Raw genomic sequence first — 12,063 nt, 5'->3', positions numbered from 1 at the left:
CAAATTCCCAAAGTATCAAGGTTCCACTCTTCGAATTCCCAAATTATCAAGATTCCACTCTTCAAATTTCCAATTTTGTTAAGTTTCCATTCTTCAAATTTCCAAATTGTCAAGGTTCCACAATCTTCAAATTCCCAAAATATCAAGGTTCCACTCTTCGAATTCCCAAATTATCAAGATTCCACTCTTCAAATTTCCAATTTTGTTAAGTTTCCATTCTTCAAATTTCCAAAGTGTCAAGGTCCCACTCTTCAAATTCCCAAAGTATCAAGGTTCCACTCTTCGAATTCCCAAATTATCAAGATTCCACTCTTCAAATTTCCAATTTTGTTAAGTTTCCATTCTTCAAATTTCCAAATTGTCAAGGTTCCACAATCTTCAAATTCCCAAAATATCAAGGTTCCACTCTTCGAATTCCCAAATTATCAAGATTCCACTCTTCAAATTTCCAATTTTGTTAAGTTTCCATTCTTCAAATTTCCAAATTGTCAAGGTTCCACTCTTCAAATTCCCAAAGTATCAAGGTTCCACTCTTCGAATTCTCAAATTATCAAGATTCCACTCTTTAAATTTCGAATTTTGTCAAGTTTCCATTCTTCAAATTTCCAAATTGTCAAGGTTCCACACTCTTCAAATTCCCAAATTGTTAAGTTTCCACTCTTCAAATCCCCAAATTATCAAGATTCCACTCTTCAAATTTCCAATTTTGTCAAGTTTCCATTCTTCAAATTTCCAAATTGTCAAGGTTTCACACTCTTCAAATTCCCAAATTGTTAAGTTTCCACTCTTCAAATTTCGAATTTTGTCAAGTTTCCATTCTTCAAATTTCCAAATTCTCAAGGTTCCACACTCTTCAAATTCCCAAATTGTTAAGTTTCCACTCTTCAAATCCCAAAATTCTCAATTCCCCAATTCTCAAATTTTCTATATTCCAATTTCCAAATTACCAAATTTCCATTCTTCAAATTCCCAAATTCTCAAATTCCCGCATTTCCAAATATCTAAACTTCCAATGTTCAAGTCTATTACCTACCCAATCCTAATTTCCAAATTTTTAAGGTACTATTCTTCAAATTCCCAACTTATCAAATTTCCACCCTTCAAGTTCTTTAATTATCAAGTTTCCACTCTTCAAATTTCCAAATTCTGCAATTCTCACTCTCCAACTTCCCAAATTCCCAAGTTCTCAAAATAGAAAATTTCTTTCTTCTCCAAAACTTCTAATAATTCTAAAGTGACGATGAAACTTCATAGAAGTTTTATAAGTACGTAACTACAGTTATTGATGGGAACAATGACACCAAAGGTGCTAATGGTCACACAAGACAAATAGATAAAACTTACTGTACTGTATCCTGAGATAAGCGGCAGCTAGTCTCAGGATGGATATTTTGTCCATCTTCCTCGGACTCTCAGCAACAGTAGGTATGAGTGTAGCCATCGCTGAGATGTTTGTGTTAAGATTGTCGCGGCGTTGTTTCTCCGCCATGTTCCGCGATGCCCTCGGATTACTGCAACAATAAGCAACAAACCCAATTACAACAATTGTTCAAACATAATACAATCACAAATATACAAACCAATACAAAAATATATATTAGGAATTTATTAAAACTAGATTTATATAAGTTGTTCAAGAAACTGTCTCTTATATTTAATGTGAACAGCATTTTTTTAATAAATATTGTGCAAATAAAAAAGATACAATAAAATTTGTATGTTAAGGAGCTTTTAATGTAAATATATTAATTTTCTAAATTATTTTTGAATTTCGAAGTTTAAGGATTAAATATGAAAATTTTGTCAATGTATTTCAATATTTATTCAATACAAAATTCTTACAATTTTTTATTTTAATAAATTGTTTTCTGATATGTTCACTATTCATTAAATATAAATTTTGTACAATTTTTATTTTAATATAATTCCATGAAATTTTCATAATTTATTAAATACAAATTTCGTATGAATATTTCTAAGGTATAAAATTTGCAAGAAAAAATTAAACAATTTTTATAAAATAATTTTAAAAATGAATAACAAATTTTTGTTATGAATTACAAAATATGATTTTTTTTTTTTTTTCATTATAGAATTGATATAATTTATATATTTATCATAAAATTTAAAAAAATGTTCACATTAAATTTAAAGAACTTCGTGTAACAATATTCGCGTACAATATCAGTCAGCCTTGATTTGCCACATAATTCATAATTCATATCTAGTAATTATCAAGGTCAGCAATTAAAAACTGAATGGAATATCCCCACACGTGAACCGCGTGAGAAAGTTGACATCGTGTAAGCACAAAATACATAACACATACATGAAAATGATGCGTAGAAGACAATTTATCAAGAATAAGAGGAAAGGTTCATATTTTCCGTGCGTCCGTGAATTTTGTTCGAGCTGATGTGAAATTCGAACGACCAGGAAGCTTAGCATTCTGCGTTCCTAGTGGAAATATTTGTATGTTGGAACTGCGCCGATTTGGTGTTCGACCAAGAAAACTTGTATGTAATCAAACGGTGACCATGAATCGCGTGCGATCATTGTTGATTACTCTGTAAACTGTTTTTGCTATGCGTTTTGCGTACGATAAACGTTTGCTACCAGTTACTGAAATTTGCTACTGGTAAAATTTACTAGTCATAAAATTAGAGAATAAATAAATAAAAATATTTTGCGAACTACATTGCAAATTTAGATGGTAGAGAATATAGTGGAGTTCCACTGTTATGTAGAAGAGTTTCGCTATATGGCCCTGGACGGCGAACTACATTGCAAATTTAGATGGTAGAGAATATAGTGGAGTTCCAGTATTATGTAGAGGAGTTTCGCTATATGGCCCTGAACGTTGAAGAAGAAAAGCTGTATAAATAGGTTTGTATAGAAAGGGCCATATAAGGGGAATTTCTACGAATTACCTAAGCACCCAATTACCTAAGCACCCAAATACGAAAGCACTCAAATACCAAAGCACGCAAATTCCAAAATACCCAAATCCCCAATATGTCCAAATACCTAAGCACCCAAATACCAAAGCACCCAAATACCTAAGCACCCAAATACCAAAGCATTCAAACTCCAAAATACCCAAACCCCAAAATGTACAAATACCTAAGCACCCAAATACCAAAGCACCCAAATACCAAAGCACCGAAATACCTAAGCACCCAAATACCAAAGCACCCAAATACCTAAGCACCCAAATACCAAAGCACCGAAATACCTAAGCACCCAAATACCAAAGCACCCAAATACCTAAGCACCCAAATACCTAAGCACCCAAATACCAAAGCACCCAAACTCCAAAATACGCAAATACCAAAGCACTCAAATTCCAAAATACCCAAATCCCCAATATGTCCAAATACCAAAGCACCCAAATACCTAAGCACCCAAATACCAAAGCACCCAAATACCAAAGCACCCAAATACCAAAGCACCGAAATACCTAAGCACCCAAATACCAAAGCACCCAAATACCTAAGCACCCAAATACCAAAGCACCCAAATACCAAAGCACCCAAATACCAAAGCACCCAAACTCCAAAATACGCAAATATCAAAGCACTCAAATTCCAAAATACCCAAATCCCCAATATGTCCAAATACCTAAGCACCCAAATACCAAAACACCAAAATTCCAAAACACTCAAATCCCCCAAAAATCCAAATACCTAAGCACCCAAATATCAAAGTATCCGAATACCAAAGTACCCAAATCCCCAAAAAATCCAAATACCCAAACCCCCAAATATCTAACCTTCCTCCTACAAAAATAATAAAAATCTTCAAACCCAAAAATCCTCACCATCCAAAATTCCAAACCCAAAATACAAAAACACAAAAATCAAACTTGGAAGTGATACATAAATTCTAAAACCTCCGTATCAACCAACCTGTTGAAAAGCTAAATTTATGTCACATGTAACGAACCATGAAACGATCATCACGCGAAGTGTTCTACCGCTGTCGAGGAGACAGTTTGAAGGGAAATGTTTGTCACATGTCAGACCAACCGACTGTTCCTCGTTAGTCTAGCCCGATCGTTTGCTGTTTTTTTTTTTTTCTTTAATAGACTATACCAACACGACATCTGTGTATCAGCAACCTTGAAACGTTTCTTTGGATCACTTTTTAACGACCCAGATGAAAACTCGAAGATTACATAAAGTGGTCGATCTTTAACGTGACGTTAACGATAACATAAAATCGAGACGTCTACATTCCTAGTCACAGATTTCGGCTATTTAATTTTCTCTGTAGATCCAGACAAAGTTCAGCGATACGAGAGTACATAAAGCTTCAGGTAAACGACCGATATCTGAACTAATCAAACAAAACGCATTCCAGAGATGCTCATTCGCTGGCAAAATTGTTTGCACGTAAAATTCAAAATTACAAAAGTTGGGTCATGTAGTGATTCGGGCCATATAAGGGTACTTTGAAAAACGTTATGTAATATTACTTTATCGAATCGATTAAACTCTCAATTATCTATCGATAACATTAACACTAGGTTTGCGGACATTTACTATCTCTACACGCGTCAATTTAACGCAAGAACGAATACATTTAAAGAAAAACAACCATTTAGAATATAATTAAACTAACAGGAATCTAATGCGTGGTAATCCAACGCGTAGTAATGCAACGTGTGATAATGCAACGCGTAGTAATCCAATGCGTAGTAATCCAACGCGTACTAATATAGCGTGTGGATATCCAACGCGTAGTAATCTAGCGCGTGCATATTCTACGCGTAGTAATCCAACGCGTAATAATGCAACGCGTGGTAATTCTAAGCGTAGGAATCTAATGCGTGGTAATCTAACGCGTAGTAATCCAGCATGTGGATATCCAACGCGTAGTAATCCAACGCGTGGATATTCGACGCGTAGTAGTCCAACGCGTAATAATGCAATGTATGGTAATGCAACGCGTGGTAATCCTACGAGTAGTAATCCAATGCGTAGTAATCCAACGCGTACTAATACAGCGTGTGGATATCCAACGCGTAGTAATCTAGCGCGTGCATATTCTACGCGTAGTAATCCAACGCGTAATAATGCAACGCGTGGTAATTCTAAGCGTAGGAATCTAATGCGTGGTAATCTAACGCGTAGTAATCCAGCATGTGGATATCCAACGCGTAGTAATCCAACGCGTAGATATTCGACGCGTAGTAGTCCAACGCGTAATAATGCAACGTATGGTAATGCAACGCGTGGTAATCCTACGAGTAGTAATCCAATGCGTAGTAATCCAACGCGTACTAATACAGCGTGTGGATATCCAACGCGTAGTAATCTAGCGCGTGCATATTCTACGCGTAGTAATCCAACGCGTAATAATGCAACGCGTGGTAATTCTAAGCGTAGGAATCTAATGCGTGGTAATCAATCGCGTAGTAATCCAGCATGTGGATATCCAACGCGTAGTAATCCAACGCGTGGATATTCGACGCGTAGTAGTCCAACGCGTAATATTGCAACGTATGGTAATGCAACGCGCGGTAATCCTACGCGTAGTAATCCAATGCGTAGTAATCCAACGCGTACTAATACAGCGTGTGGATATCCAACGCGTAGTAATCAAGCGCGTGCATATTCGACGCGTAGTAATCCAACGCGTAATAATGCAACGCGTGGTAATTCTAAGCGTAGGAATCTAATGCGTGGTAATCTAACGCGTAGTAATCCAGCATGTGGATATCCAACGCGTAGTAATCCAACGCGTGGATATTCGACGCGTAGTAGTCCAACGCGTAATAATGCAATGTATGGTAATGCAACGCGTGGTAATCCTACGCGTAGTAATCCAATGCGTAGTAATCCAACGCGTACTAATACAGCGTGTGGATATCCAACGCGTAGTAATCTAGCGCGTGCATATTCTACGCGTAGTAATCCAACGCGTAATAATGCAACGCGTGGTAATTCTAAACGTAGGAATCTAATGCGTGGTAATCTAACGCGTAGTAATCCAGCATGTGGATATCCAACGCGTAGTAATCCAACGCGTGCATATTCTACGCGTAGTAATCCAACGCGTAATAATGCAACGCGTGGTAATTCTAAGCGTAGGAATCTAATGCGTGGTAATCAATCGCGTAGTAATCCAGCATGTGGATATCCAACGCGTAGTAATCCAACGCGTGGATATTCGACGCGTAGTAGTCCAACGCGTGGATATTCGACGCGTAGTAGTCCAACGCGTAATAATCCTCGCGCTGTGATTGGTTCCGTGTTTTTCCTTAATAATTCAAAAACGAAGCTTCAAACTCCATTCAATATACATTTACCTTGTTCAATGGATAAAAGTCAGTACAGTAAAATAAAAATGCGAACGGTTAATTTTCCTAAAAAAGTTCGAAATGCGTCAAAATGACGTGTCCTGTATACCTTGTGTTAAAGACCCAAATTAAAACTATCTACTAAAAACCCATTATTCTGTTGTTCGGAACTTCGAGTACATCCATTTTTCGATTTGTTAAAACGTAGAAGGTTCTGCAGTTAAAACCATCGCTGCACTACGTCAGTGCGTCTATTTATAAAAGTTAGGCGTAGATTATAGCCGTAGTACAGACCTCGATTACGCACTCGTGTACACAACAGCTGCTTCTGGACGGAGATATCAAACAGCATAGATTTATGGTTCGAACACGCACACGTTCCTCGACAAGTGTACAACAGGTCGTTGGATCTTTTCAAATATCTCGCCCGTCAAAGAAATCACTTTCGACGTTTTATGTCTCGCTGCGACCCGATCGAACTCCAATGGCCCGCTTCTTCAAATAAATAGATCTTTTATTACCGTCTCAATCATTTGTTGTCAACGGTTAGGTTAGGTGTTCATTGGTTAGAAGAGATTTAAAGAGAAATTTTTAGTAACTTCAATTTTTGTTACTATTTTTTTTTGTGCTGTTTTTGGACTTTTTTGACTGAGTTTGGTAATTTTTGTAGTTTTGTAATTTTCAATTTTAATTCATACTGTAATTTATAATTTTAGTTATCTTATAAGTTAATTGATTTTTAGCTTTCGATTGTTTTTTAACTTTAATTTGCTTTTAGTTTTGAAGTACTTTGTAACTTCAATTTATTTGAAACTTTGAATTACCTTTTAACTTGAATTGATCTTTAATTTTGAATAACCCTGTAGCTTTAATTTATTTTCAACTTTCAATTATCTTGTTACTTTATCTTTAGCTCTGAAGTGCCTTGTAACTTCAATTTACTTTAAACTTTGAATTATCTCATGACTTTAAGTGATCTTCAACTTTGAATAACCCTGTAACTTTAATTTATTTTCAACTTTCAATTATCTTGTTACTTTATCTTTAGCTCTGAAGTGCCTTGTAACTTCAATTTACTTTAAACTTTGAATTATCTCATGACTTTAAGTGATCTTCAACTTTGAATAACCCTGTAACTTTAATTTATTTTCAACTTTCAATTATCTTGTTACTTTATCTTTAGCTCTGAAGTGCCTTGTAACTTCACTTTACCTCAAACTTTGAATTATCTCCTAACTTTAATTGCTCTTCAACTTTGAACAACCCTGTAACTTTAATATACCTCTAATCCTCAATAATTTTATTCTAACTCACCTGCACCTTCGATTACGTAATTAAATTACATAACACAATTTCTGAAAACTTCCCAAAGAATCCACTATAAAATTCCACAAATTCAATTCCTTAAACAAACCTAAAATAAAATCTAAACTACCATAAAAAATGAATAACCACCTCGTCAAAAAAGTAGCCAAATCAACATCATAAATAAAATACCCAGATATTCACCATCTATCATTACCAACTCGATAATTAATAAATTTTGAGCACATTAGCATCTACCTATGTACTAAAAATATTTGTAGGACGTTATAGGTTAATTCTTTCGTACGAGACAATGTCGTCCCGAAGAGAATCAGTGCTCGAGGGTTATCCGTTTGTCGTTACACAATGCTAAAATGACTTTGGCCAATTATCCCGGTGACGGCCTTGAGACGCGTTATCACGGTGATAACGACAGCTAAAACTCAGCTTTAATGTTTTCATAGCTTCGAGTCCATGGGGAAGTGACCTCGAGAGACTTGACAAAACAAGATAACAGTGATAATCCGATTCCATGACACAAGCTGATTGTCTTTCTGCTAAAACCTGGACATTTCTAATTTACCGAATAGCAAATCGAAGTTGAACGATAAATTACAACGTTCGAGATAAATGCGTGCTCATGTGGAGCGAATAGATCAGGTTCGCTCGAAAGAGTATTCTTATCGGACGGTACAACGAACTTAGACTTTATCGTCGCGGAGGCTAGTGTGGTAGAGAGCCTTGTGGAGATCCGTTTCAAGTAGAATTGAGATGGTCAGGTCGCTGAAAGTCGAACTGTGGACTATTTTTATTTAGATTTAAGTTTAACTGGGTCTGGGAGATAGCATGGGAGATAGATACCGGTGGCTAAATCAAAGTTAAATTTATTTAACTGCTGAGTAAGAAGTTATCTGTAGATTCGATGGATAACGAGTTTGGGGATTTGTTGGTTGATGAGTAAATTAATTTTGAAGTCAAGTTCTGCTGAGTAATTTGGTACTTGTGGACCTGGAGCGAATTTGGAGATTCGGTAGTTGGTGGTAGGTCAAAGGTAGATCCACAATTTTGCTACTAATTTTGCTACTGAGCAATGACTCGATGGATAGCACATTTGGAGATTTGTTATTTGATGGCTAAGTCAAAGGTAGATCCACAATGTTTCTACTGAGTAATTTGTCTACTGAGCAATAATTTGATGGATAGCATATTTGGAGATTTGTCATTTAACACCTAAGTCAAAGTTAACTCCACAATTTTGCTACTAAGTAATTAAATCTATAACTTCATTATTTAACTTGATATATATAGCACATTTAAATATTTGTTGTCAACAATTTTTTCTACTAAATGACTAAATCTACAACCTTCCACGATGCACCAAAAAAAGCTAAAAATTGAAATTCCCGAACAAAGGCAGATGTTTAGTTTCATCGACAATGACACGTTTCAATTTGTTTCGACTGAACGGTGAAAAAGAATTCATCGAATATAAAACAGCAATAGGTTCCCCTAGCAAGATAGATCTTTTCATGGCTGCTTTTTCCGGTTTCGAGTGTTTTTATTCTGTGCCGTCTGGCAGCCAGATACACCGAGGAAAAAAGTTACAGATGATGTAAGCCAAACGACAGAGAGATGTTTCCACTGCGAACGGATCCATTCTACGAATTCTAATTAATTGCTAGGAGATTCAAATTTCAGAGCTGGTTTAATTAGACGTTCCCTTTGAACGTACGATAGAATTCATCGAATCTTTGTGACTTGGTTTTTATTTCTGTCCGGTTGGATTATTTAATTAGATTGAGGATCGATTGCAGTTAATTAATTTTGGAAATTTTGTGTTGGAGTTTTGTGTTTTATATACTTTGCATGTATTTAGTACAACATATGCAAATTTATTTTATTTTATAAATTGTATTAGTGAGTTATGGTTAATGTGTTGTTAATTTTATTGTTATGATTAATACATTATTAATTACATTGTTATTAAATTATAGTTACTAGAAATTATATTAAGTTACAGAGCCATATTTAATACTGATTGGGTACAACACAATTTCGCAGTAACCTAATTAATTCTTTTTTCTAGTGTGTCTCATAACTAGTAGTGTCTGAAATGGTAGCTGACGTGATTCTGAATAAGATTTCCCTTTGCAAAAATGGAGTTTGAAGCATCGTTTTTGAATTATTAAGGAAAAACACGGACCAATCAGAGCGCGAGGATTACGCATGCGCAGACGCGAGAACGGCGGCTTCGGATAACGCGTAGTTATCCAACGCGCGGTAATCCAACGCGTAGTAATGCAACGTGTGGTAATGCAACGCGTGGTAATCCTACGCGTAGTAATCCAATGCGTAGTAATCCAACGCGTACTAATACAGCGTGTGGATATCCAACGCGTAGTAATCTAGCGCGTGCATATTCTACGCGTAGTAATCCAACTCGTAATAATGCAACGCGTGGTAATTCTAAGCGAAGGAATCTAATGCGTGGTAATCTAACGCGTAGTAATCCAGCATGTGGATATTCAACGCGTAGTAATCCAACGCGTGGATATTCGACGCGTAGTAGTCCAACGCGTAATAATGCAACGTATGGTAATGCAACGCGTGGTAATCCTACGCGTAGTAATCCAATGCGTAGTAATCCAACGCGTACTAATACAGCGTGTGGATATCTAACGCGTAGTAATCTAGCACGTGCATATTCTACGCGTAGTAATCCAACGCGTAATAATGCAACGCGTGGTAATTCTAAGCGTAGGAATCTAATGCGTGGTAATCTAACGAGTAGTAATCCAGCATGTGGATATCTAACGCGTAGTAATCCAACGCGTGGATATTCGACGCGTAGTAGTCCAACGAGTAATAATCCTCGCGCTCTGATTGGTCCGTGTTTCTCCTTAATAATTCAAAAACGAAGCTTTAAACCCCATTTTTGCAAAGGGAAATCTTATTCAGAATCTCGTCAGCTACCCCCATTTCAGGGACCACTACTTATGAAGTACCCTGTATACAAGTAGCTTTAATGAAAGAAAATTTTAATATTCGCAGTTTTATATTCTATTATCCTTATTTACTGGACGTTAAGATGACATCATTGAATTCCATTTCGTTTAGTAATTTCGCTTTGTTATTCTGTTAATATTATTAAACCTTGTTTTTCTTATCTTCTGTCTTAAATTATTAAGCAAGCTTGCTTTTTCCTCTTAACAGTTATTCGATTGTAAAAAAAGTTCAGTTGACCATGGGTATTTCCCGTTTACAAGGAAAAACGTAGATTTATGGGATTTTTGAAGTTTTTGGACGAAGTCCATTCTTAATATAAGAAAATTAATCAAAGAAAAGAGAGAATAATTTTTAACCAACGCTGTTATAGTATTGAATCTAATAAGGAAAAAATTGAAAGATTAGACATGTGGACTCGACATAGATAACACAAAATTGTATAAAATCAGAAATCTTGATTTAACCTTTCAGAAAAAGAATTAAATTTTTAATTTTGATTTAACTGTTCAGTAAAACAATTACATATTTAACTTCGATTTAACCATGGAATAAAATCCCACTCCACTTTTACATACACTTCAATTCAAATTTCAAGTCTAATTAGCACAGTCAAGCCGAATATAAAATAGTCATAATATTTCAACTTTCCTCATTTATTTTAATATTGCAGCAGAGATTAGACCCGACTGACGTATCTGACTAATAAATCGCACAGCAAGGGATGAAACGGGGGTCACCCTCTCAAGCATTATGAAATGCAATAAAATTTTAACCAGATTCCTCAGCAGAGAGCGAAAGAGCGGAATGTTACGCTACCCACACATTATTTTAACATCTGAATTCTAATTCTTGTTTAACTTTCAAAATTAATTCTTGTTTAACTTTCTAGTTAAAATGTTTAATTCTGTCTTTTGGAATAATTATTTTTCATATGTGTGTTCATAATGTTACATATGTTCATCATATATATGTTCATAGTATTGGTACATACGTTCATCATATGTTAGTCTATACTATTAGTATAATATTAGTTTCATACATGTTTCATACATACATTTACATATGTTCATATGTGGTTTTAATATGTTCATATACATATGTTCACACGTATTCATATGTGGTTTTAATATGTTCATATACATATGTTTACACGTATTCATATGTGTTTATAATATAGTTATACATATGTTAATACATGTGCATAAATAATAAAAATTCATATGTGATAATACATATGTTCATACATAACATGCTCATATATGTTCATACTATGTCTATACATAACATGTTCATATACATATGTTCATACTACGTGTACACACAACATGTCCATATATGTTCATACTATATATGTGTACCATTCATACATAACATGGATCACATATGTACATATGTTTCCCAATATTCATCACACACTTTGAATGCTCTTGTACAACATCTACTTTTGA

At 35.3% G+C, this 12,063-nt stretch overlaps 1 protein-coding gene across 2 annotated transcripts in view; it reads right to left on the bottom strand.

Annotated features, from left to right (window-relative positions):
- LOC100884063 (uncharacterized) overlaps nucleotides 1–12,063 on the bottom strand; it is a 113,406-nt gene that overhangs the window by 17,416 nt on the left and 83,927 nt on the right. For both annotated transcript variants that reach the window (XM_003702096.3, XM_012282503.2), the window contains one exon: nucleotides 1,345–1,511. In XM_003702096.3, the coding sequence (XP_003702144.2) occupies nucleotides 1,345–1,511 (167 nt within the window). The remainder of the gene's footprint in view (nucleotides 1–1,344; nucleotides 1,512–12,063) is intronic.

This window comes from Megachile rotundata, chromosome 3, assembly GCF_050947335.1.
Source record: "Megachile rotundata isolate GNS110a chromosome 3, iyMegRotu1, whole genome shotgun sequence".
Taxonomy (NCBI): Eukaryota; Metazoa; Arthropoda; class Insecta; order Hymenoptera; family Megachilidae; genus Megachile; species Megachile rotundata.
Note: the sequence above shows the minus strand (reverse complement) of the source record. Positions and strands in the feature narration are given on the sequence as shown.